We start from the raw sequence: 25,321 nt of genomic DNA on the forward strand, positions 1-25,321 counted from the left end.
ACGCAAAATAAGTGACCTATATATGGATGGAGTGTTCATGTCGTTTGCTGATATTATGCAAAAATATAATCTGGAATATAAAGGTTATTTTGGAAATATTTACAAATAAGAGACTGTATCACAAAAGGTAAATTTAGGCTCAACAAGAATACATTAATGGAAGTTCTGGACCTACCTAGGATAACACACAGAGCTGCTACGTTCTACAAGACATTTAATGGTATACAAAAAGACAAGTGTAAAAATCTGAGGATCATTTGGCAGAAAGACCTAGGGTGTGATCTGAGTGAGGAAGACTGGTTAAATATTTTATCAAATACAGGGAAACACATGAGAGAGGCCAAGGGGAAGTTTATTCAGTATAAGATAATTCATAGATTTTATTTCACCCCCTCAAAACTGCACAGAATGGGCTTAATAGGAAATAATTTATGTTGGAAATGTCAGAAGGATATAGGGACATTTTTGCATGTTATCTGGGGATGTAAGCTAGTGTACCCATTTTGGGAGAAAGTACTGGAACATGTGAGTAAATGGCTGGGGGTGGCGGTACCTGTATCACCAAGACTGTGTTTGTTAGGGGATCAAACAGAAATTCCAAATATATCTAAATATGATCGGGTAGTTTTAAAAGTCGGGATGGTCACAGCTGCTCGAACGATTCTTAGAGTATGGAAAAGTACAGTTGCCCCAGATGTTAAAAAATGGATGGAAATTAAGTCAGAGGTTGCATCTTATGAACGCATGTTGGCTAGAATGAACAATGAAGAGGAAGATTTTAGGAGGGCCTGGGACCGTATTTTTTTGTAGATAGGGCATATGGAAAAATTTGTAGACATGGTGCTGGATGTACATTCTGGTTGTTTCAAGAAAAAAAAAAAAAAAAAGAAAATATCGATTTGCAGGAGGCCTTTGTATATATGGTTGTATGATGGGTATACTGTCTGTTGATGCTGTTATAAATGTTGTTTTTTGAGTTTGATTGTATGTTTTTATATACATGAATAAATAAAAAACTTTAATGACAAAAAAAAAAAAAGGGCCAGAAAAAGAGAACTTTCATGTGAAACTCGCCAGTCTGTTCTTGTTCTTAGAAATGAAAACTATTCCATGTGAGAAATTACGAAGAAACTGAAATTTTCCCACAACGGTGTGAACTACTCCCTTCAGAGAACAGCACAAACGGCTCTTACCAGAGTAGACAGAGGGGGCGGGGGAGAGTGCACAACCTTGCAAGAAAACAAGTATATTAGAGTCTCTAGTTCTCGAGAAATAGACGTCTCACAGGTCCTCAACTGGAAGCTTCTTTAAATGGTTCAAGCAAAACGCCAGAGTCAACGTCTCCAGTGAAGACTCCGGGACGCTGGCCTTCAGGCAGAGTGGCAAAGAAAGAACCATATCTGAGACTGACCAATAAATAGTAAAGATTGATATGGGCAAAAGAAAACAGACATTGGACAGAGGAGGATTGGAAGAAAGTGTTATAGACAGAAGAATCAAAGTTTGAGGTGTTTGGATCAAACAGAAGAACATTAATGAGACTTAGGTGAGAAGATGCTGGAAGAGTTCCTGACACCATCTGTCCAGCATGGTGGAGGTCATGTGATGCTCTGGAGCTGGTGCTGGTGAAGTGGGAGATTTGTACAAGGTAAAAGGGATTTTAAATAAGGAAGGCTATCACTCCACTTTGCAACTCCATGCCACACCCTGTGGGAGGAGCTTCATTGGAGCCGATCTCCTCCTCCAACAGGACAATGACCCAAAGCTTCAGATGATGCAAGAACCATTCAGGGAAGAAGCCGGCAGCTGGTCTGCTGTGTGTCAGGGAGTGGCCAGCGCAGTCACCTGATCTCAACCCATTGAGCTGTTGTGGGAGGAGCTTGACCTTATGGTACGCAAGAAGTGCCCATCAAGCCAATCCAACTTGTGGGAGGGGCTTCAGGAAGCGTGGGGGGGAATCTCTACAGATTACCTCAACAATGAACTGCTAGAAGCCAAAGATCTGCAATGCTGTAATTACTGCAAATGGAGCATTCTCTGACCAAAGCAAAGTTTGAAAAACAAAATAAAAATCATTATTTCTAACCATGTCAATGTCTTGACTATATTTTCTATTCATTTTGCAACTCATTTGATAAATAAAAGTTTGAGTTTTCATGGAAAACATGAAATTGTCTGGGTGGCCCCAAACTTTTGAATGGTAGTGTAAATATATCTATGTATAGATATATTTACAGTATATACAATAATCTCCCTTGGACCCCACATGGTCGTATGTCTGAACCCTCAAACTCCAGCACAGTGATCACATTGGATTTCCCTCTCCACATCTGATCTAGTTATTCTCATATGTACATGAGAACAATGTATATGTACATAATAATAACTTTATTACACACACACACACACACACACACACACACTGAGTAGAGGATCATTTAACACTGAGTGTATTTGAAGAACGACTCATCTCCACTGATTGAACATGTTATTGATCATGTCTGGACTCACCGAGCCTTCCTGCAGTTCCTCACAGCTGGGATCAGTCTCCATCGACCCTGGTCTGATGTGTTGAACTTCCACAGGTCCAACTCATCCAGAACCTCCTCTGACATCTGCAGCATGTAGGCCAGAGCTGAGCAGTGGATCCCAGAGAGTTTCTCCTCTGACTTGTTCTTTAACGTCAGGAACTGTTTCATCTGCTGATGAACTGAGTGGTCGTTCATCTCAGTCAGACAGAGGAAGATGTTGATGCTTCTGTCAGGAGAACCACCACTCTCCATCTCCTTCAGGTTGTTGATGACTCTCTGGATGATCTCTGGATTGTTCTCTGTCCGACCCAGCAGGCCTCCTAAGACTCTCTGGTTGGACTCCAGACTGAGGCCGTGAAGGAAGCGAACAAACAGGTCCAGATGACCATTTGTACTGGTGAGGGATTTCTTCATGGTTCTCATCAGGAGGTCATCCAGGGAGAAGGTACTGCCTGTGTTCCCATATGTTCCCAAGAAGTTCTTGAGTTCTTCTGTGTTCCTCTCGGTGTAACAGTGGAACATGTAGACTGCAGCCAGAAACTCCTGAAGGCTCAGATGAACAAAGCAGTAGACTGATTTCTGGAAGATCACACACTCGCTTCTGAAGATCTCAGTACAAACTCCTGAGTACACCGAGGCCTCTGTGACATTAAGACCACACCGCTCCAGGTCTTCTTGGTAGAACATGATGTTTCCTTCCTTCAGATGTTGAAGTGCCAGCCTCCCCAGCTTCAGGAGAACGTCCCTGTCAGCCTCCGTCAGCTGCTGTGGACTCGTCTCATGTCCCTCACCGTACTTGTTGTTCTTCCTCTTTGTCTGAACCAGCAGGAAGTGTGAGTACAGGTCAGTCAGGGTCTTGGGCAGCTCTCCTCTCTGGTCTGTGGTCAACATGTGCTCCAGAACTGTAGCACTGATCCAGCAGAAGACTGGGATTTGACACATGATGTGGAGGCTCCTGGACGTCTTGATGTGTGAGATGATTCTGCTGCACAGCTCTTCATCACTGAATCTCCTCCTGAAGTACTCCTCCTCGTGGGCCTCAGTGAAGCCTCGTACTTCTGTGACCCTGTCAACACATGCAGGAGGGATCTGATTGGACGCCGCAGGTCTGGAGGTTATCCAGACGAGAGCCGAGGGAAGCAGATTCCCCCGGATGAGGTTTGTCAGCAGCACGTTGACCGATGACCTCTGTGTGACCTCAGACACAAGCTCCGTGTGGTTGAAGTCCAGAGAAGGTCTGCTTTCATCCAGGCTGTCAAAGATGAACAAAGGTTTACAGACAGCGAGCGTCTCTGCCGTGAGCTTCTGTAACGCTGGATGGAAAACACGGAGCAGCGTGAGGAGACTGTGCTGCTGGTCCTTCACCAGGTTCAGCTCCCTGAACGAAAGCACAGTCAGCAGACCCACATCCTGGTTCTCTAAACCCTCTGCCCAGTCCAGAGCGAACTTCTGCACCGAGAAGGTTTTTCCAACGCCAGCGACGCCGTTGGTCAGGACGACTCTGATGCGTCTCTGCTGGTAAGTGGAGGCTTTAAAGATGTCTTGGCACCTGATGGGAGTGTCGTCGAGGATCTTCTTCTTGGAAGCCGTCTCAAGCTGCCTCACCTCATGTTGAGTATTAACCTCTTCACTCTGTCCCTCTGTGATGTAGAGCTCAGTGTAGATCCTGTTGAGGAGGGTTCTACTTCCTGTTTCATAACTTCCTGTTTCATCACTTCCTTCAGTCACAAGTTCACATCTCCTCCTCAGACTGAGCTTATGTTCATCTAAAACCTCCTGCAGACCACGATCTGCTGAAAGACAAGAAACAATGTCAGAGACAGAGAATCTGAGAATCTGCTGATTGTTTTCATCAGATACAGAAAAACTACAGAAAATAAAAGCTTTTTAACTTTGTGCTTTTCTAACGATGTTAAATGTTGATGCTGTATGAAGGAACAAAATAAAACCACTTGTGCTGTTGTCAGAAGTGAAGACATCAGCAGACACATGTACAGTGCTGCTCTGACCGGCTGTCTGACCTCCAGCTCCTGTTCTGGATCTTTTTCCACACTGGGGACAGGAGGAGTCTCCTGAAGAACCAGACTGGTCCCAGTATGAGGTGATGCACTGTCTGCAGAACCAGTGTCCACAGCTGGTGGAGACTGGATCCTTCAGGACGTCCTGACACGAAGCACAGCAGGACGACTGCTCCTCCTCAGAAACATGACTCCTCTTCCTCTCCCTGTGAAGACATGTCCTGATAACTCACATGTCACAGTCACAGGTTGTCATTACTTCTGTCAAGGAGGTTTTGTTTTCACCCAGTATGTTTGTGTGTTGGTTGGTTCGTTAGTGGGATTATAAAAAACAACAGATTACCAGTAAACCTGGTGGAAGGTTGTGGTCTGTGAACCAGATCGGGGGGGGGGGGGTCCTCTTTCACAGACATGTTCTGAGGACTGATGTTTACCAGTGTGTGGAATTTGGTGCAGATCCAATTCAAAACGAGTCTCTAGTGGATTTCAAAGTGGTTTCATAAGGAGCGTGTTGGTTCTTGGTGGAGGTCTGGGGTCTCATTTATAAAACAGTGCGTAGGATTCATACTAAAAGTGTACGTACGTACAAAGATAATTCCGATTTATAAAACCGTTTGCCCGTACACCTGAACGCAGTGTTCGCTTTATAAATCACAGTCCACCTGGAAACGTTCGTTAGTGGATCTGCCTCCAGATCCGCCCTCCACACGCCCACTTTCTACCATAAATGGTCAATGCAAAGCACGGCGTGAATATTAAATGATGCTGCTGACCAATGGGTTTCCACCGTGAGTCCTGACGGAGTCACCGCATCAAGCGATGAGAAGAGGAAGTGGAACTTTCTGACACTGACATCGAGGTGTCTGTTAGTGAGGTGGAGGTGAAGAGCGACTTTATGGGACAGCAGTGATGTCACTAATAAAGAAAATACACTGATACTCTTCTGCTGCTGCTGTGGATAACACACTGTGTGAGATCAGACATCACATAACACACTGTGTGAGATCAGACATCACATAACACAATGTGTGAGATCAGACATCACTGAACCCTCACTTCCTCCTCGTCCTTCCAGTCACGTTCACACATCGAACAGAACCCGCTCCACTGTCACGGCAGTATTTATTTATTTAGAGCATCGGACCGATTCCCTCACATCAGTGGATCCTCACCTCCTCTGGGATATTATTTGGAAAGTTTATTCATTTCTTATAAGTGATCTCCAGGTCGCTCTGTGGCTCAGTCCTGTTCACTGCAGCGATCTGATGATACACGCACAGTGTTAGAAGATATTATTAAAACCTATTAATTACTCGGCTCCGTAACTCGGCTGTTAAATCGAATCTGAACCTAATTTGCTTTAAGTTGTTTTATATTTTTTTAATTAAAAGGCTCGTGTGGAGCAGATACGTCGCGTGAGAAAAACTGTTGGTTTTAATGTAAATTATGAATTGGATCAATAATCTGCTGCAGTTCACCACCTCACGTCTGCGTCTCCAAAACGTTCGTACGCATGGGTCAGAGTTTGCGTGGAAATACGCAAATTCTCCCGTCAAGTTTGTTTTTATAAATCCCAACGTTGGCGTGAGAAGTAGCGTCCGCACGTTTCAGGCTCGTTTAGTGCGTACGCAACGGTTATAAATGACCCCTGAGCTCTTTGAGTGATTCTGAGAGATTAGTCACCAACTTCAATGAAGCTGTGTCCTAATGCAGGGGCCACACTAGAGGAAACTAGATCCTCTTCAGAGCAGGTCACAGTAGAAACAGTCTCTTACTCTGTGTGTGAGGGTCCAGGTTCATTACTGAAGAGGGGAGGTTGTTCCATGGACCAGTCACTCTTCAGAGACACACAGCTGGGCCCTGGAGACTCTGCTCTCAGTCTGTGGTCCTGACCTCTGCAAACACAAACATGTTTTTATTCAGAACACATCGTTCACTGGTTCATTCTCTGAGGATTCAGTTTGGAGCTTCACATGTTTGTAGCAGGTCTCTTACTCTGTGTGTGAGGGTCCAGGTTCATTACTGAAGGTTGGAGGATCATCTTTGGACTGGTCACTCTTCAGAGACAGACAGCTGAACCCTGGAGACTCTGCTCTGTCCTCTTCCTCCTCATAACCACTCATCTTCAGTCTGAGAGGAAAAACACTGTGAGTTCACAGGTACCAGGACAAACACACACAGACACACACGTGACATTTTGATTCCAAACGTAAGCAGAGATCTACCACACTGATATCTTCCAAAGAAATGCAGTAATGCCACTTTGTCTATACCAATTCATATTTACAGCATCTGTTCAATATTTATTTTTTCAGTTCAACAGTATGTTCTGCAGAGTTCTGCTACTGCAGCACAATGTTTTTACAAAGGCTTTGAGTTGAATATGGTCATAAATATGTCCTGTGTACTCAAATAAATACTAGTACTATACAGTATGAAGCCGTGCATCTCCTGCTCAACAGAAACAATTAAGTGCTTTTATTTTAAAGCTCACACATGAAGTTATGCAACCATTAATGTTTGTGACATAAATCCATAAACATTCAAACTCAAGATCATTTTCTGTATTTATTCTGCTGTGAACCACAATGTTTAACTTTCTGTCACAAACGTATTTACAGCACTTCCAGAACCCCTTTCAAAGTAAAAGCACTCGGGCATTTGACTTCCTGAATCCATGTCATTGTTCTAACGGGTTGTTCTTAAAGGATCAGTGGAGCTGGTGTGGATTGTTAGAGTCTCTGAGGAGGACCAGGGTCTTCAGAGACCCACAAGATCCTTTGAGCTCCTCTGATGACTTCATGAAGGATCTAGATTCTCCTCAGAGGATAAACCTTTGTCAGCTGCTGGAGCCGAACAGAACCAGCCTGACCCGTAGGAGCAAAGTGCTCCTAGTACCACAGACTATCTGCATCTACTTTACTTCACTGACTGATACTAATGTACTGGGAGTGTTAGCGGAGGATAACCACACATACTTTAATACGCTGATCCTTTAAGTAGCTTTATCATATGACATTAAATATTTATTTGGAGGATAGATAGTTTAAAGATTTTGTTACATGGTAGGGTTAGAAATTAAATTAATGAAATGATATTTTTTAGGTTACCAGCCTGAGGATGGAGTAGAGGCAGCTTATATGTCTCAGAGTATGTAGGAGATGTACTATTGTACGAGTACAATACTACAGTTCCCTTTCATGTAATACTGGTTTATGTCATTGGTAGATCCCCCAATAAACATGTTAAGCCATAAAAAATATTCGTTAAAAATTATTTTTGATAAATCAACGACATAAAAGTGAATTAATACAAGCTCATGAAGTTCCTGTGTCCTGCAACCCCCTGCCAGTAGGAGCAGGAAACTCAACATCTAGTGTTAATGTCATAAAGGCTGGAAATGAATTACAGAACTTTATAGACAGTGACACTGAGAGCACATCAGTCAGCAGCTTGAACTCTGTACCTCCACTCAGTTCTATGGCTTTGTGCCCAAATGAAGGTCAAACACAAGCTCTTCAACTTTATATTTACTTTAAAACTCACACAAAATCAGAATAAAGTTAAAAAAACTACAAATATAGTGTTGGTATATAGTATACTTGTTTTAGATTCATGTTTTATGTGTGTACCTGGGTCTGTAGGTCGATGCTCCTCACACCTCAGCCAGTGAGTCCAGAGCTTTACTGGGATCCACAGTGAAGACTCTCCACTGGTTGGTGACCACTGCTGTAACGTATGATTGTGAAAACACGTTGTGTTATTAAACACTTGATGAACAGATGAAGATAAAAAGTGAAACTGTGAGTTAACTCTGTTAATTAGTCCTTTGAAGTCTCTTTGATCCAGACCTGCTGTTCACATCTGTCTCTGGGATCCGATCACATGACGTCTGTCACCAGGTGTGAACTGACAAACTTAGAGTCATGTGATCAGCAGACGGATGTTAACAGCAGGTGTGAGAGTGAGACAGGAAAACTTTCAGAAAGTTGTGTTCACACTCACCTGCTCACTTTCCTTCCTTCTGCTCGTCCAGGTGAAAATGGAGTCTGACCGCTCCCTGTTCTCAGGCTCCTCCTCCTACCTGTTCTCAGGCTCCTCCTCCTCCCTGTGGAACCAGTTCACTCTTGATTCCAGCCAGTTCAAAATCCAGTTCATACATTTGAAGATTAACTGGTTCATTTTTTATTGGGATGGTATTTAGTTAATAATTGATGGAGTGGGATCATTGATCCAGATCTTCACTTTAACACTGAGTCCTGACTGTGAGCGTCTCCTGTTACTGAGACGTTAAATGTTGACTGGTCATTTTTCATGATGTTTAAATGCAGACTCATAAACTGTGGAATCAAACCAACACTCAGTGACTTCATGTGCTGATCAGGTCCTGAGAACTAGTGATGAGTGTGAGTTAGTTCCAGTGAGAGCCGAGTGGAGGAGGACACAGAAACTCCAGCTCGGTTCAAACCAGCTGATCACTGAGCAGCTGTGGACCGAGAGAAACTGAGCGACTGCTTCAAGGGAACGAATCTGCTGCTGTTATCTCATCTCAAGGTGTGAGTCCCTGTGAGTGAGGGGGGAGGGGCCTCACACACACACACACACACACTCACACACTTGGGTTAGGCCTGCTGTCTGGACAGCCGATGTTTGGCCACCAGGGGGCAGGAGAACAACCTGAAAATGAGAATAATAATAATAATAATAATAATAATAATAATAATAATAATAATAATAATAATAATAATAATAATAATAATAATAATAATAACAATAATAATAATAGTAATAACCAGGGATAAAAGCATCTATATTGCACAGAATCCTGATATCTAATAATCAGACGAAAACCTTTTTTAGTTTTTCAAAAGGAAATATTTATTGAAAATGCAAATGTACATTAGTATAATACAAATCCTCTTTAACTTTAAAATATCCAGTGTTTGATATGAACAAACACAGAAAGAGGTTTGGTCCACAGAGAAACATGAATCTATAACGCTGCACCGGGCTCTCCCTGTATTTTCTGTCATCGATAATTTAACCAAATCAAAGTTTGGTTTGTTTCTTCTCCGCTTGGACCAAATGTTTTCCAAGAAATAAAAACAGCTTTGCTTTATCGAACTCCAATAAATAAATAAAGTGCTCCACATACTGCTGGATTCAGATCAGTTCATTCACCTGACTCACTATGATTATCTAAAAGATGTGTGTAATCAGTACATATACGATTTATTGTCTTAGCAAGAGGGAAATCTCAAAGTGTTTGATGTTGCAAAACATGTTTTCAAACATTAGGAAATTGAGTTATTTACAGAAACCAGACACAATGGGAGGAGATGTGGAGAGTGTGCAGGCTGACAGGGAGGTGGCGCTACAGCAGCTTGAACAGTAACTTTGAACCATGGACTGTAAAATAAAGATGGATGACTTCACAACTTCCTCTTGGTGATCAAAAAATGAAGCTAAAATATCTCTGATCCCAACTACTAACATGGAGGAGGCAACATTTATGAATTATACTGCAGCCAGCCAGCAGGGGGCGATCAAGATGATTTGGCTTCACTTTTGAGGAGCAGCCATGTCGTCCATCTTTAACTACAGATGATGGTAAAATGATACGTAAACAGCTTCAAGTGCAGTTTGTACATTTCATTTGTGTCAGTTTTTCAGCATGCAGCATCAAAACTTTTCTCGACTAAAATCAAATCTATAAATATTAATGACAAATAAAGTCGTCATGTGTCAACTGCTGCTGCAGATGAAGCTGCAGTTGGACCTCCCTGCCAGCAGAGGCAGCAGAACATCGTACTCTGAGTGTGTGTGGATGAACTGATCTGGGAAACACTGAGTTTTATTGTAGATCCATGTGATGCACTCATGTTACATTTTCATCACTTTTAATGTCAAACTTCATATTAAGTCCAAGAGGATGAAGACGTGTTTGAAAGAAGCTTTAATGGTCTTAAGAGTCATTGGTTAACATCAAGCGTACAAGTTGAGTTTGGCTTCAGGAATCGATAGAAGTGCATAAGAGTGACTTTACAAACAGGAGTGAAACAGTCGTTCAGCCTCAAAGCTTCAACGGCTCTGAAACAAGGAACTGATGAAGAGTCATCGAGATCGGTTCTACTGTTAAACCAGGACTGAGCGGGTACAAACGGGTGAGCGGCGAGCAGGCGTCACATCAGGCTCTCTACTTCCTGTACAAAACACCTTGTGATGTAACTTCCTGTTGTCCACAGGATGAAGGAAGGAGACGAGCTCTGTCAGCGGTGAAGCTCGAGGGAGCCGAGGTCGGACAAGACCTTTCTCTGGGAAAATCCTTCGTGTTCAAATGTCGCCCCCTGTCTGTGAATCGAGTTTTCGTCTTCTGTGCGACGTCCAACCAGGAGATGAAAAGGTCAAACGCTCAAAACCAAAATATCTCTCCCACGTAGAGATCGGCCGACAAATGATTTCAATCTTTCAGAATCTGTGACATTTGCTTTTATCCTTTTACAACATCTTTATTTCTTCCGTTGTTTTATCATAGCTGTCATCTCTTTGAAGGCGTGGCCAGGGCCGGTCTTTCCTACAGGCGACATAGGCGGTTGCCTAGGGCGCCCCTCAGAAGGGGGGCGCCAAAACTGCGCCCAGCAAAAAAAAAAAAAAAAAAACTTTTTTGCGCCCCCTTTTATATCTCCAACCAATATATACCGGTCGAACGCACGACTGGACAAGAGGCAGTTACGTGGACGCTTCGGCGCACGTACCGCGGGCCCGCACGCCCGCCGCCCTTGACGATGAGCGGTGGCAAGCGGCCCCGCGCACCTGCGGGCCCGCAGCGGCCGCGCGCCCGCCGCCCTTGACGTTGATATTGTTACGAGCATCGATCGGGACGGTCTGCTCGTCAATGCACCTCCACAGCGTTGCGTCGCTCATGGAAAGAAAAAATGAAGAGGCAAAAGCCATCCGGGGCGCAATTTAAGAAGAAAAGAAAGGAAGAAGAAGAGAAACGTGTCAAGAACGCCTCAGTGGTCTGGCTGTCATCAGCATTAACCATGAAGTTGGTGGTCAGATTCAATACAATGATGTAATTGATGACTTTGCAGCAAGGAAAGCCAGAAGGACTGCACTGTAACAGTTGAAGTGAAGGGAGTGAAATGTATATAGTTCTTTAGACAACGTTCATTTGCACTTTTTATATTATACAATGTATTTGTTTATTTTTAATATTATATTTTGATTATTTAACACTCTTACATTTACATATATTATTGTATTGTTTGTTATTATTATTGTTTGTTTGGATTATATATTGTTCAACATTATCTCGGTAATTTTGTTCTTTAATTAAAAATTGTTCATTGTTGCGATCGTTGTTGCGTTTATTTGAAATAAATGCAGTCTTACAGGGCAAAATACTATCTGAGAGTTGCAATTCCGTTTTCATGAAAAAACGTTTTTTTATTTTTTTTTGGGGGGGGGGTGGGGGCGCCAGGAGTGAAGCTTGCCTAGAGCGCCAAATGTGCTAGGGCCGGCCCTGGGCGTGGCCTTCGGTTCTGGGAAGTTTTCACAGGAAGTTTGTCATTAATCGAGATAAAATCCAGTGATGTCACAGCTCTAGTTTTTATGAAGTGTTTTAAACAGCGATGTAGAAATGTTTAACATCAATAATCATCTGTAAAAACTGATAAACTGATTCTCAGTGAAAAGCCTGAAGGTTCATTCCTGAACTCGTGGAGTTTTAAACTTGTCATGTTGAATCTGTCTGTGTGACTTCAGGTGGCTGGAAGCGATGGAGCGAGCGATTCATCCGATTGCACAGGTAACACAATGTTGTGTTAAATAACTGCATGTTGTTGTGATGTTTAACTCAGAGTCGTATTCACTCAGTTAGAAAACAAGTAAAGAGGAGGACTGGTCTCTCGTTGTAGAACCACGTGTGGGTGGACGTCACCAGACACAACTCCAGTCTGCCCCCGCTGGCCATGAAGAACCCGGAGTGTCTCGGTTTGCTTCATAAGATGCACAAGAACAAAGACATGTGGGCTCAGCACTACTGCATCCTGAAGGACGGATGTCTCTACCTGTACAGCGGCATCCGAGCGACTCACGCCCACGGTACAGAGACATGTCTCACTCTGTGAGGACTCTCAGAGGAGAGACACTTTGTCCTCACTGATGAATCTGGTGACATTGTCCTCTGTCCTCAGGTGGCATCTACCTGCAGGGCTACACTGTTCGAGAGCAGCCGTACGGATCCAAGAAATCCACCATCGAGCTGAAACCTCCGTCTGACGAGTTCAAGACCTTTCACCTCTGCTCCGAAAATCCCAACGAGAACAAACGGTGAGGAGGTCATGTGACTTGAGAGGCTGCAGGAAAAGTTTCAGAAAATGTCCAGAGCAGCTGACTCGGGTTTGTTCTCACATACAGAACCTCTAGAACGTGTGAGGAACATGTGAGGAACATGTGAGGAACATGTGAGGAACATGTGAGGAACATGTCAGGAACACGTCAGGAACACGTCAGATTAATGTGTGATTTTCTTTCCAGATGGATCCTTGCGATCAAAGCTTCGGTGAAGAAGTGGCTGCTGTTACATCAGGCTCTTCAGGATTCCAGGAACCACCCACCAGAGGAAACCAGAATGTGAGAACCAGGACCAGAAGATCCTGGTCTGGACTCAGAGGTTCCACCTGCTGCTCCTGGATCAGGTTCTGCTGCTGCAGAGATTCAGACGTCACGTAGTCCTCGGTGAACGTGAGAGAAGATGATGTTTTATATTTTATTCTTTAGTTTTCCTCCGATGGTTTCTGGTCAACTTTCATTTGGAAAATTGTTCTTTTTCAGACTTTATCTTATAACCTTATGTACATTTTCATTTCCTTTTGACTTACATGTATATTTGCCATCGTGTCTTCTTCTTTTCCATGTTCCCTTTCTGAAATGATCCGTCCCTGTTTCTTTATTCCTCTTGTTCTATCACTTTATTTAACCAGTCACAGTTTGTTTTATACTGATTCTGTATTCATGTGTTTTCCTGCTGAACTGTAAACTCACGTGAGAACACCAGCTTTTGATACTGATATTATCTGCTGTCGAACAAATACATAAATCAAAGTGTGTTCGTCAAATAAACTCTACAATCAAATCCTCAGTCTTAAATATATTCATCCGTCTTCCTCCACATATCAGAGGTCGGCAGGTTCATCAGCATCTTCCACTTCCTGGTTCCTCCCGAGGCCTGATGGGAGTTCTGGGTCCATCTTGCTCTGTTGAGGTCATTTGCAGTCAGTGTGTTCAGCGAAGGGACCAATCAGGAGTCAGTCTCAGCTGTCAATCATCACGTCTGTTTTCACATCATCAAATCACTAATTCAAACCAAGAGTTCAGAACCACCTGAAATGACAGAACCATCTTTGACAAACATTTTAACTAGGGAGGCACCGATATGGAAATTCTTGGCCGATACCGATATTTAGGGCCCGAGCACTGACAGGTGAGGCCCTATGGAAATTGTAATGATTATTATTATTATTATTATTATTCAGGCAAATGAATTGGCTTTTTGAGGGCTTTACCATGCTCATATTCTTACCAAAATTTGCAGAAAGTTAGAAAGTGGTGAAAATGTACGTATTCTGGAGGAATTTTCAATGGGCGTCGCAAAATGGCTCAACGATGCCCCCCGAGACCCCTGGTACGTGTTCACATTGACCGATCTTCACAAAAATCGATACACAGGTGTATCATGACCAGACAAACAAAAAAGTTTTTGGTGCAATTGGAAAAACACAACAGGTAGCCTGCTATTTTGCATTAAGTGGCCATTTTGGCCATATTCCACATTTTTATTTTGATGTACTTGTACCAGGGCTTTCATTTCATGTACATTTTGTGAATAAATGTTGATGAGTGTGATCTTATTGTCAGATGTTGTATAAATGCTGTACATGAAAAAAAGTCCACTTGTTTAAAACATTTATCTCTTTGTACATGAGCAGGAACAGGAAGATCAGTTATGAACACATGTGTGAAGAATCCAGAGAGAATGAAAATCATCTAAATGTGAGTTCACATGTTTTTCATGAAGTCATTGAACTGCTCTTCACACAAGCTGCTGCTGCTTCAGCCTCTGGATCCTCAGGACACAGCTCAGCCTCCGTCCACACACACTGTCCTCTTCACACTATGCTCCACGGAGACCCCTCCCACCTGTTGAGAGAAGAAGACATCAGTGTCACAGAGACTCACTTCATCAGCTGTGAGTCAGTGATGCAGCTCATCCAGTAGAAAGAGCAGCAGGGACTTCAGTCCTGTTCAGAGGTGGAGCAGCTTCCTCTCTGCTTCATGTTCACGTGTTGGAATGAACACGCTAAGAGCTCAGTGTGTGTCCTCTGCATGTCAAAGTGCAGAGTGGACACCTGAGAGGTGGATTTACTGCTGTTACAGGTGAAGACATGTTTCACTGGGTGAGCACGTGCACATAAAAGGGGCGGGGTTTACTGCGTATGACCAATCACAGACATGGACAGTTTGACTGACAGCAGAGCCTCATATTTCACAACCAGGTTCAAACTGTTCGATAATAAAAATCAGAGGAGAACAAACACATGATCCAGAATAAAAGAAACTAAGTTACAGCTGTTAAATGCAGGAAGAACAGTTGGTAAAGCATCTGTGATTGTGACAATGTGTAAGTTACAGCGCCCCCTGGGAGCATTTGTTAAAAATGTATTACGTGACCCTGTAATAAATCTGTTGTTTACTAACAAGACGAGTGGAAGAGAAGAAGATTCTTGATGAGAAACGTTTGAATCCCAGGATGTGACACAGATTTACAAAGTGCTTTGACAGCAAAGCAAGAAAAGTAAATAAAAACTTGAACCCTTAAAATAGTAAAATGACAATAGAGAAAAATTAATAAGTAAATAAAAGGTGAAAATGATAAAAACAGAAAAAACACATCATCACATACAAGCAAGTCTATAAGAATAGGTTTTAAGAAGTGATTTAAAAGAAGTCACTGACTCTCCGTTCCAAAGCCGAGGGACCCTGATGGTTAAAAGACAGAACAGCAGGATCCACCTGAGGATCTGAGGCTGCGTGCAGGAACATACAGGCTCAATAATTCTGTGATGTAGTTTGGGGCCAGATGCTTTAAAAGTAATCAGTAAGATCTTAAAATCAATTCTAAAACGGACAGGGAGCCAATGGAGAGAAGTGAGGATCAGGGAGATGTGATGTTGCAGTTTAATACCAGTGAGAAGCTGCTACGTTCTGAACTGGTTGGAAACTAATTGTTGTTTTCTTTACCCTAAAATGAGACATTTATATTTAACTACTTTATATTTACATCAGGAGTGGGTCCTTTCTACAGAGGCAGCCATGTTTTTGTATCCCAGACTGGAAAAACTAAACCTTTTGGGTTTCTATGACAACTGAAGCTACCACAGGTAGGGGGGGGGGGTTCAGCTGCAACATGACACTTCACCACTAGATATCACTACACTGAACCTTTAACAAAAAAACATGATGTCTGACCTCAGAGTCGCCAGTCGACAGGTTGAACTCTGCTGTAGATCAAGCAGCTCCTTCACTCCTGAGTCCTGCAGGTCGTTGTTACTCAGATCCAGTTCTCTCAGATGAGAGGGGTTTGACCTCAGAGCTGAAGCCAGAGAAGTACAGCTGATCTCTGACAGACTGCAGTCCCACAACCTGGATAAAGAATAAATCTTAACTGTAAATTAAACTGAGTTCATGTGTGAAAATAACAGACACATATTCATGTCAGCACAGACTCATAACATGGAAGATAAATATGAAATCAGACATGTTGGACTCAAAACGAGTCCTGATTCAGCACAAATATATTATTTGGACCCGGTCTCTGTCCTGCAGATCAGTTTAGGAAATCCAGAACTAAACTCAGTGTTTTAACAAGTAGCTGAATATTTAAAATGTCACAGATTAATTAATTAATGGATTCAAGTTATGTATCAAGAGGAATTATGTTAAATTAGATAAATTGTGAATAAATGCTGTTTTATAGATATGAGATCTACAGAAGTCAGTCAGTGAACTGACCCAAGAGTCTCCAGTCGACAGGTTGGACTCTGTAGAAAACCACACAGCTCCTTCACTCCTGAGTCCTTCAGGTCGTTGTTACTCAGATCCAGTTCTCTCAGATGAGAGGGGTTTGACCTCAGAGCTGAAGCCAGAGAAGAACAGCTGATCTCTGACAGACAGCACTGATCCAACCTGGATAAAGAAATATGAATATTAGAATGTGTCCTCCTGTTGTTGTGGATCGTCATCATGTCAACACAGACTCTCAACATGCTGCTGACCTCAGTCCAGTCTGTGACCTGAAGATAAATATCAGATCAGACATGTTGGACCATTGTTTCATTCATCAGCTTCTTCTCTGTGTGTTGGTCACTGAGCAGGTTTGTGTAATTAAACACTGTTTAAAGTAGCGACGTCTCCTGATGTCACTTCCTGTTTGTTTCTATACTTATCAACTGTCTAACGTGTTTCAATAAGAATGTGTCTTATTTTGAAAACCTGAGGAGGACGAGTAATCGGCCTCAGTCCACATGTTATTTACTGAGACTTTCTCAGTGATCAGGAGCAGGTGAGTGCAGGTGAATGGAGTTGATGAGGTGGACGTGACTGACAGGCTGGGTGAGGGACAGATGACTGAGGGACAGTGAGCAGAGCAGATCTGAGACAAGTTAAATAAATTATGACCCAATAAGAAAGAAAGTCTGGAAAGTGAAGAAGGATTTAAGGACCTCAGAGTCTCCAGTCGACAGTTTGGACTCTCCAGTCCAGAACACAGCAGCTTCACTCCTGAATCCTGCAGGTTGAAGTTTACACTCAGATCCAGTTCTCTCAGATGTGAGGGGTCTGACTTCAGAGCTGAGGCCACGACTTCACAGTGAGTCTCTGAGAGGAGACAACCACGGAGTCTGTAATTAAAGAAAATATAAAATCTGTGAGAATTAAATCAGAAAACACAACATTCATACAAAACGTGATCATGTGACCCTCACCCTGGTAAATCCCCTCTTTGTTAAAAACTCCTCAAGAGAATCCTTTCAGATTTGGTTCAAGCTTCATTCAGACTAACAGAGGAACTCATGAGATTCAGGTGGTCAGAGGTCAAAGGTCAAAGGTCACAGAACATGTTCATTCAGACTAACAGAGGAACTCATTAGATTCAGATGGTCAGAGGTCAAGGGTTAGTGTGTCAAACAGACACACACACAAACACACACAGACACACACACACACACACGCACACACCCACACACACACAGACAGAGACACACACACACACACGCACACACACACACCCACACACACACACACACACACACACACACACACACACACAGACACACACACAGACACACACACACACACACACACAGACACACACACAGACACACACCCCCCAGACACACACTCACACACACACACTCACACACACACACACACACACACGCACACACACACACACACAGACAGAGGCACACACACACACACACACACACACACACACACACACACAGACACACACACAGACACACACCCCCCAGACACACACACACACACACACACACACACACACACACACACACAGACACACACACAGACACACACACACACACAGAAACACACCCCCCAGACACACACATACACACACACACACACACACACCCCCCCAGACACACACTCACACACACACACACACTCACACACACACAGACACACACTCACACCCATACACACACACAGACAAAGACAAACACACACACACACACCCACACACACACACACACACACACACACACAGACACACACACACTCACCGAGCCTTCCTGCAGTTCCTCACAGCTGGGATCAGTCTCAGTCGACCCTGGTCTGATGTGTTGAACTTGTCCAGGTCCAACTCATCCAGAACCTCCTCTGACATCTGCAGCATGTAGGCCAGAGCTGAGCAGTGGATCTCAGAGAGTTTCTCCTTTGATCTGTTCTCTGACGTCAGGAACTGTTTCATCTGCTGATGAACTGAGTGGTCGTTCATCTCAGTCAGACAGTGGAAGATGTTGATGCTTCTGTCAGGAGAACCACCACTCTCCATCTTCTTCAGGTTGTTGATGACTCTCTGGATGATCTTTGGTTTGTTCCCTGTCCGACCCAGCAGGCCTCCTAAGACTCTCTGGTTGGACTCCAGACTGAGGCCGTGAAGGAAGCGAACAAACAGGTCCAGATGACCATTTGTACTGGTGAGGGATTTCTCCATGGTTCTCTTCAGGAGGTCATCCAGGGAGAAGGTACTGTCTGTGTTCCCATATGTTCCCAAGAAGTTTTTGAGTTCTTCTGTGTTCCTCTCGGTGTAACAGTGGAACATGTAGACTGCAGCCAGAAACTCCTGAACGCTCAGATGAACAAAGCAGTAGACTGATTTCTGGAAGATCACACACTCTCTTCTGAAGATCTCAGTACAAACTCCTGAGTACACCGAGGCCTCTGTGACATTAAGACCACACCACTCCAGGTCTTCTTGGTAGAACATGATGTTTCCTTCCTCCAGATGTTTAAGTGCCAGCCTCCCCAGCTTCAGGAGAACGTCCCTGTCAGCCTCCGTCAGCTGCTGTGGACTCGTCTCATGTCCCTCACCGTACTTGTTGTTCTTCCTCTTTGTCTGAACCAGCAGGAAGTGTGAGTACAGGTCAGTCAGGGTCTTGGGCAGCTCTCCTCTCTGGTCTGTGGTCAACATGTGCTCCAGAACTGTAGCACTGATCCAGCAGAAGACTGGGATTTGACACATGATGTGGAGGCTCCTGGACGTCTTGATGTGTGAGATGATTCTGCTGCACAGCTCTTCATCACTGAATCTCCTCCTGAAGTACTCCTCCTTCTGGGCGTCAGTGAAGCCTCGTACTTCTGTGACCCTGTCAACACATGTAGGAGGGATCTGATTGGCCGCCGCAGGTCTGGAGGTTATCCAGACGAGAGCCGAGGGAAGCAGATTCCCCCGGATGAGGTTTGTCAGCAGCACGTTGACTGATGACCTCTGTGTGACCTCAGACACAAGCTCCCTGTGGTTGAAGTCCAGAGAAGGTCTGCTTTCATCCAGGCCGTCAAAGATGAACAAAGGTTTACAGACAGCGAGCGTCTCTGCCGTGAGCTTCTGTAACGCTGGATGGAAAACACGGAGCAGCGTGAGGAGACTGTGCTGCTGGTCCTTCACCAGGTTCAGCTCCCTGAACGAAAGCACAGTCAGCAGACCCACATCCTGGTTCTCTAAACCCTCTGCCCAGTCCAGAGTGAACTTCTGCACCGAGAAGGTTTTTCCAACGCCAGCGACGCCGTTGGTCAGGACGACTCTGATGCGTCTCTGCTGGTCAGTGGAGGCTTTAAAGATATCGTGGCACCTGATGGGAGTGTCGTGGAGGATCTTCTTCTTGGAAGCCGTCTCAAGCTGCCTCACCTCATGTTGAGTATTAACCTCTTCACTCTGTCCCTCTGTGATGTAGAGCTCAGTGTAGATCCTGTTGAGGAGGGTTCTACTTCCTGTTTCATCACTTCCTTCAGTCACATGTTCACATCTCCTCCTCAGACTGAGCTGATGTTCATCTAAAACCTCCTGCAGACCAGGATCTGCTGAAAGACAAGAAACAATGTCAGAGACAGAGAATCTGAGAATCTGCTGATTGTTTTCATCAGATACAGAAAAACTACAGAAAATAAAAGCTTTTTAACTTTGTGCTTTTCTAACGATGTTAAATGTTGATGCTGTATGAAGGAACAAAATAAAACCACATGTGCTGATGTCAGAAGTGAAGACATCAGCAGACACATGTACAGTGCTGCTCTGACCTGCTGTCTGACCTCCAGCTCCTGTTCTGGATCTTTGTCCACACTGGGGACAGGAGGAGTCTCCTGAAGAGCCAGACTGGTCCCAGTATGAGGTGATGCACTGTCTGCAGAACCAGTGTCCACAGCTGGTGGAGACTGGATCCTTCAGGACGTCCTGACACGAAGCACAGCAGGACGACTGCTCCTCCTCAGAAACATGACTCCTCTTCCTCTCCCTGTGAAGACATGTCCTGATAACTCACATGTCACAGTCACAGGTTGTCATCACTTCTGTCAAGGAGGTTTTGTTTTCACCCAGTATGTTTGTGTGTTGGTTGGTTCGTTAGTGGGATTATAAAAAACAACAGATTACCAGTAAACTTGGTGGAAGGTTGTGGTCTGTGAACCAGATGGGGGGGGGGGGTCCTCTTTCACAGACATGTTCAGAGGACTGATGTTTAGCAGTGTGTGGAATTTGATGCAGATCCAAATCAAAATGAGTCTCTAGTGGATTTCAAAGTGGTTTCATAAGGAGCGTGTTGGTTCTTGGTGGAGGTCTGAGCTCTTTGAGTGATTCTGAGAGATTAGTCACCAACTTCAATGAAGCTGTGTCCTAATGCAGGGGCCACACTAGAGGAAACTAGATCCTCTTCAGAGCAGGTCACAGTAGAAACAGTCTCTTACTCTGTGTGTGAGGGTCCAGGTTCATTACTGAAGAGTGGAGGATCAAACATGGACCAGTCACTCTTCAGAGACAGACAGCTGGACCCTGGAGACTCTGCTCTCAGTCTCTGGTCCTGACCTCTGCAAACACAAACATGTTTTTATTCAGAACACATCATTCACTGGTTCATTCTCTGAGGATTCAGTTTGGAGCTTCACAGGTTTGTAGCAGGTCTCTTACTTTGTGTGTGAGGGTCCAGGTTCATTACTGAAGGTTGGAGGATCATCTTTGGACCAGTTACTCTTCAGAGACACACAGCTGAACCCTGGAGACTCGGCTCTGTCCTCTTCCTCCTCATAACCACTCATCTTCAGTCTGGGAGGAAAAACACTGTGAGTTCACAGGTACCAGGACAAACACACACAGACACACACGTGACATTTTGATTCCAAACGTAAGCAGAGATCTACCACCCCGATATCTTCCAAAGAAATGCAGTTATGCAACTTTGTCTATACCAATTCATATTTACAGCATCTGTTCAATATTTATTTTCTCAGTTCAACAATATGTTCTGCAGAGTTCTGCTACTGCAGCACAATGTTTTTACAAAGGCTTTGAGTTGAATATGGTCATAAATATGTCCTGTGTACTCAAATAAATACTAGTACTTTACAGTATGAAGCTGTGCATCTTCTGCTCAACAGAAACAATTAAGTGCTTTTATTTTGAAGCTCACACATGAAGTTATGCAACCATTAATGTTTGTGACATAAATCGATAAACATTCAAACTCAAGATTATTTTCTATATTTATTCTGCTGTGAACCACAATGTTTAACTTTCTGTCACAAACGTATTTACAACACTTCCAGAACCCCTTTCAAAGTAAAAGCACTCAGGCATTTGACTTCCTGAATCCATGTCATTGTTCTAACGGGTTGTTGTTAAAGGATCCATGGAGCTGGTGTGGATTGTTAGAGTCTCTGAGGAGGACCAGGGTCTTCAGAGACCCACAAGATCCTTTGAGCTCCTCTGATGACTTCATGAAGGATCTAGATTCTCCTCAGAGGATAAACCTTTGTCAGCTGCTGGAGCCGAACAGAACCAGCCTGACCCGTAGGAGCAAAGTGATCCCAGTACCACAGACTATCTGCATCTACTTTACTTCACTGACTGATACTAATGTACTGGGAGTAGGGTTGCAAAGGGGCGGAAAGTTTTCGGTAAATTTCTGGAAACTTTCCGGAAACTTTCCATGGGAAGTTTAGCTCGGGAATTTTGGGAATTTTGAAAAAAAAAAAAATATGCAAATTAAACGCTGAGCAATAAAAACATCATTCAAAACTCTATTTTAAAGATGTATGGAACGTTGAGTTTCAACCCTCCACTGTGCATTCTTCCATCACATGCACAGATAACTCCCAGAATGCTTCACTCTACAGCAGGGCTATTGAGGCCTGCTGTAGAGTGAAGGACTAGTCAGGTAAGTTTCCATGATATTACTGGGAAAATATATTAGCATGCTGATTGAGGATTGTTCATCTGTTCATCTAGCCTATTTCCATTAATTTATCCATCAATTGTAAAATATGTTTACAGACAATTCCAATTTTTTGGCTAACTATTTATATCTCTGGCATTGCATTAGTGTTTTTTTACAAACTTTTTTCTCATCTTATTCTACAGAACAATGCCACGTGCACTCTCTCATGTGTGGAGACATTTCACCCCATCCAATGTAGAAGGAAAGGCTGTGTACATTTGCAAATACTGTGCAAAGACCTATGTTAAGAATGACACAACGATGCAGAAGCATAGAGTCAAGTGCCCAAAGTTTCCTCAGGGCTCAAATCAGCCTATGACACAACTAAATGTTTATATTTATGTCTGTATATGACAAGGTCAATACAGTTAGTATAAATTACCCACAACATTTCCAGTTTATTCCCGTTAATTCCCGTTAATTCCTGTATATTCCCGTTTATTCCCGTATATTCCCGTTAATTCCCATGGAAAGTTTCCAACTTTGAATATTCCCGGAATTTTGCAACCCTAACTGGGAGTGTTAGCGGGGGAAAACCACACATACCTTAATACGCTGATCCTTTAAGTAGCTTTATCGTATGAGATTAAATATTTATTTGGAGGATAGATAGTTTAAAGATTTTGTTACAGGGTAGGGGTTAGAAATTAAATTAATGAAATGATATTTTTTAGGGTACCAGCCTGAGGATGGAGTAGAGGCAGCTTATATGTCTCAGAGTATGTAGGAGATGTACTATTGTACAAGTACAATACTACAGTTCCCTTTCATGTAATACTGGTTTATGTAATTGGTAAATCCACCAATAAACATGCAAAGCCATAAACAAATATTGCATTTAAAAGTATTTTTGATAAATCAACGACATTCAAGTGAATTAATACAAGCTCATGAAGTTCCTGTGTCCTGCAACCCCCAGCCAGTAGGAGCAGGAAACTCAACATCTAGTGTTAATGTCATAAAGGCTGGAAATGAATTACAGAACTTTATAGACAGTAACACTGAGAGCACATCAGTCAGCAGCTTGAACTCTGTATCTCCACTCAGTTCTATGGCTTTGTGCCCAAATGAAGGTCAAACACAAGCTCTTCAACTTTATATTTACTTTAAAACTCACACAAAATCAGAATAAAGTTAAAAAAACGACATATATAGTGTTTTTATATAGTATACTTGTTTCAGATTTATGTTTTATGTGTGTACCTGGCTCTGCAGGTCGATGCTCCTCACACCTCAGCCAGTGAGTCCAGAGCTTTACTGGGATCCACAGTGAAGACTCTCCACTGGTTGGTGACCACTGCTGTAACGTATGATTGTGAAAACAGGTTCTGTTATTAAACACAATGAATAATATTAACGTTGCTGAACACTCACCAGCCTCAGACTTCACGTCTGCTCCTTGTTGTTAGAACGAGTCTGAACACTTTCCCTTTCACTGGAGGCTCCTCCTCCTCTCGGCAGTTACTGGAAATCACATGACTCTGTGTGTGTGTGTGTGTGTTTATGTGTGTGTGTGTGGCCAAACATCGGCTGTCTGGACAGCCGATGTTTGGCCACCAGGGGGCAGGAGAACAACCTGAAAATGAGTATAATAATAATAATAGTAATAATAATAATAACATTAATAATAATAGTAATAACCAGGGATAAAAGCAAGTATATTGCACAGCATCCTGATATCTAATAAACAGACAAAAACCTTTTTTAATTTTTCAAAAGGAAATATTTATTGAAAATGCAAATGTACATTAGTATAATACAAATCCTCTTTAACTTTAAAATATCCAGCGTTTGATATGAACCAACACAGAAAGAGGTTTGGTCCACAGAGAAACATGAATCTATAACGCTCCACCGGGCTCTCCCTGTATTTTCTGTCATTGATTATTGAACCAAATCAAAGTTTGGTTTGTTTCTTTTCCGCTTGGACCGTGAAAAAAAAAAAACTTTGCTTTATCGAACTCCAATAAATAAATAAAGTGCTCCACATGCTGCTGGATTCAGATCCGTTCATTCACCTGACTCCCTCTGATTATCTAAAAGATTTGTGTAATCAGTACATATATGATTTATTGTCTTAGCAAGAGGGAAATCTCAAAGTGTTTGATATTACAAAACATGTTTTGTAAGAAATGTAGGAAATTTAGTTATTTACAGAAACCAGGCCCAATGGGAGGAGATGTGGAGAGTGTGCAGGCTGACAGGCAGGTGGCGCTACAGCAGCTTGAACAGTAACTTTGAACCATGGACTGTAAAATAAAGATGGATGACTTCACAACTTCCTCCTGGTGATCAAAAATGAAGCTAAAATATCTCTGATCCCAACTACTAACATGGAGGAGGCAACATTTATGAATTATACTGCAGCCAGCCAGCAGGGGGCGATCAAGATGATTTGGCTTCACTTTTGAGGAGCAGCCATGTCGTCCATCTTTAACTACAGATGATGGTAAAATGATACGTAAACAGCTTCAAGTGCAGTTTGTACATTTAATTTGTGTCAGTTTTTTAGCATGCAGCATCAAAACTTTTCTCGACTAAAATCAAATCTATAAATATTAATGACAAATAAAGTCGTCATGTGTCAACTGCTGCTGCAGATGAAGCTGCAGTTGGACCTCCCTGCCAGCAGAGGCAGCAGAATATCATACTCTGTGTGTGTGTGTGGATGAACTGATCTGGGAAACACTGAGTTTTATTG

The 25,321-nt window shown here is 43.1% G+C and overlaps 2 protein-coding genes across 2 annotated transcripts; both read right to left on the minus strand.

Annotated features, from left to right (window-relative positions):
• Positions 1 to 1,281: 1,281 nt before the first annotated feature.
• Positions 1,282 to 24,059, minus strand: LOC133006692 (nuclear factor 7, brain-like). The gene is made up of 6 exons (XM_061075683.1): positions 23,995 to 24,059; positions 23,824 to 23,920; positions 21,315 to 21,449; positions 6,325 to 6,444; positions 4,592 to 4,755; positions 1,282 to 1,406 (listed from the first exon to the last, which is right to left on the minus strand). The coding sequence occupies exons 3-6, from the start codon at positions 21,440 to 21,442 to the stop codon at positions 1,282 to 1,284; spliced, it is 537 nt and encodes a 178-aa protein (XP_060931666.1). The 5' UTR covers positions 21,443 to 21,449; positions 23,824 to 23,920; positions 23,995 to 24,059.
• Positions 14,350 to 20,269, minus strand: LOC133003573 (NACHT, LRR and PYD domains-containing protein 12-like). Its single transcript, XM_061073358.1, has 5 exons — positions 18,418 to 20,269; positions 17,335 to 17,511; positions 16,625 to 16,798; positions 16,082 to 16,255; positions 14,350 to 14,752 (listed from the first exon to the last, which is right to left on the minus strand). The coding sequence occupies exons 1-5, from the start codon at positions 19,377 to 19,379 to the stop codon at positions 14,722 to 14,724; spliced, it is 1,518 nt and encodes a 505-aa protein (XP_060929341.1). The 5' UTR covers positions 19,380 to 20,269; the 3' UTR covers positions 14,350 to 14,721.
• Positions 24,060 to 25,321: the final 1,262 nt, after the last annotated feature.

This window comes from Limanda limanda, chromosome 1, assembly GCF_963576545.1.
Source record: "Limanda limanda chromosome 1, fLimLim1.1, whole genome shotgun sequence".
NCBI lineage: Eukaryota > Metazoa > Chordata > Actinopteri > Pleuronectiformes > Pleuronectidae > Limanda > Limanda limanda.

What these genes read in the sequence shown, in the direction of transcription:
- LOC133006692 (XM_061075683.1), bottom strand. Translation starts at nt 21,442, where the DNA reads ATGAGTGGTTATGAGGAGGAAGAGGACAGAGCCGAGTCTCCAGGGTTC. An exon ending in CCTGGACCCTCACACACAAA is followed by an intron (nt 6,445 to 21,314) that starts GTAAGAGACCTG and finishes TTGTGTTTGCAG; the next exon opens with AGGTCAGGACCACAGACTGA. An exon ending in CCTGGACCCTCACACACAGA is followed by an intron (nt 4,756 to 6,324) that starts GTAAGAGACTGT and finishes ATGTCTTCACAG; the next exon opens with GGAGAGGAAGAGGAGTCATG.
- LOC133003573 (XM_061073358.1), bottom strand. Translation starts at nt 19,379, where the DNA reads ATGTGTCAAATCCCAGTCTTCTGCTGGATCAGTGCTACAGTTCTGGAG. An exon ending in AGGAACTGCAGGAAGGCTCG is followed by an intron (nt 17,512 to 18,417) that starts GTGAGTGTGTGT and finishes CTTTAATTACAG; the next exon opens with ACTCCGTGGTTGTCTCCTCT. An exon ending in TGTCGACTGGAGACTCTTGG is followed by an intron (nt 16,256 to 16,624) that starts GTCAGTTCACTG and finishes TTCTTTATCCAG; the next exon opens with GTTGTGGGACTGCAGTCTGT.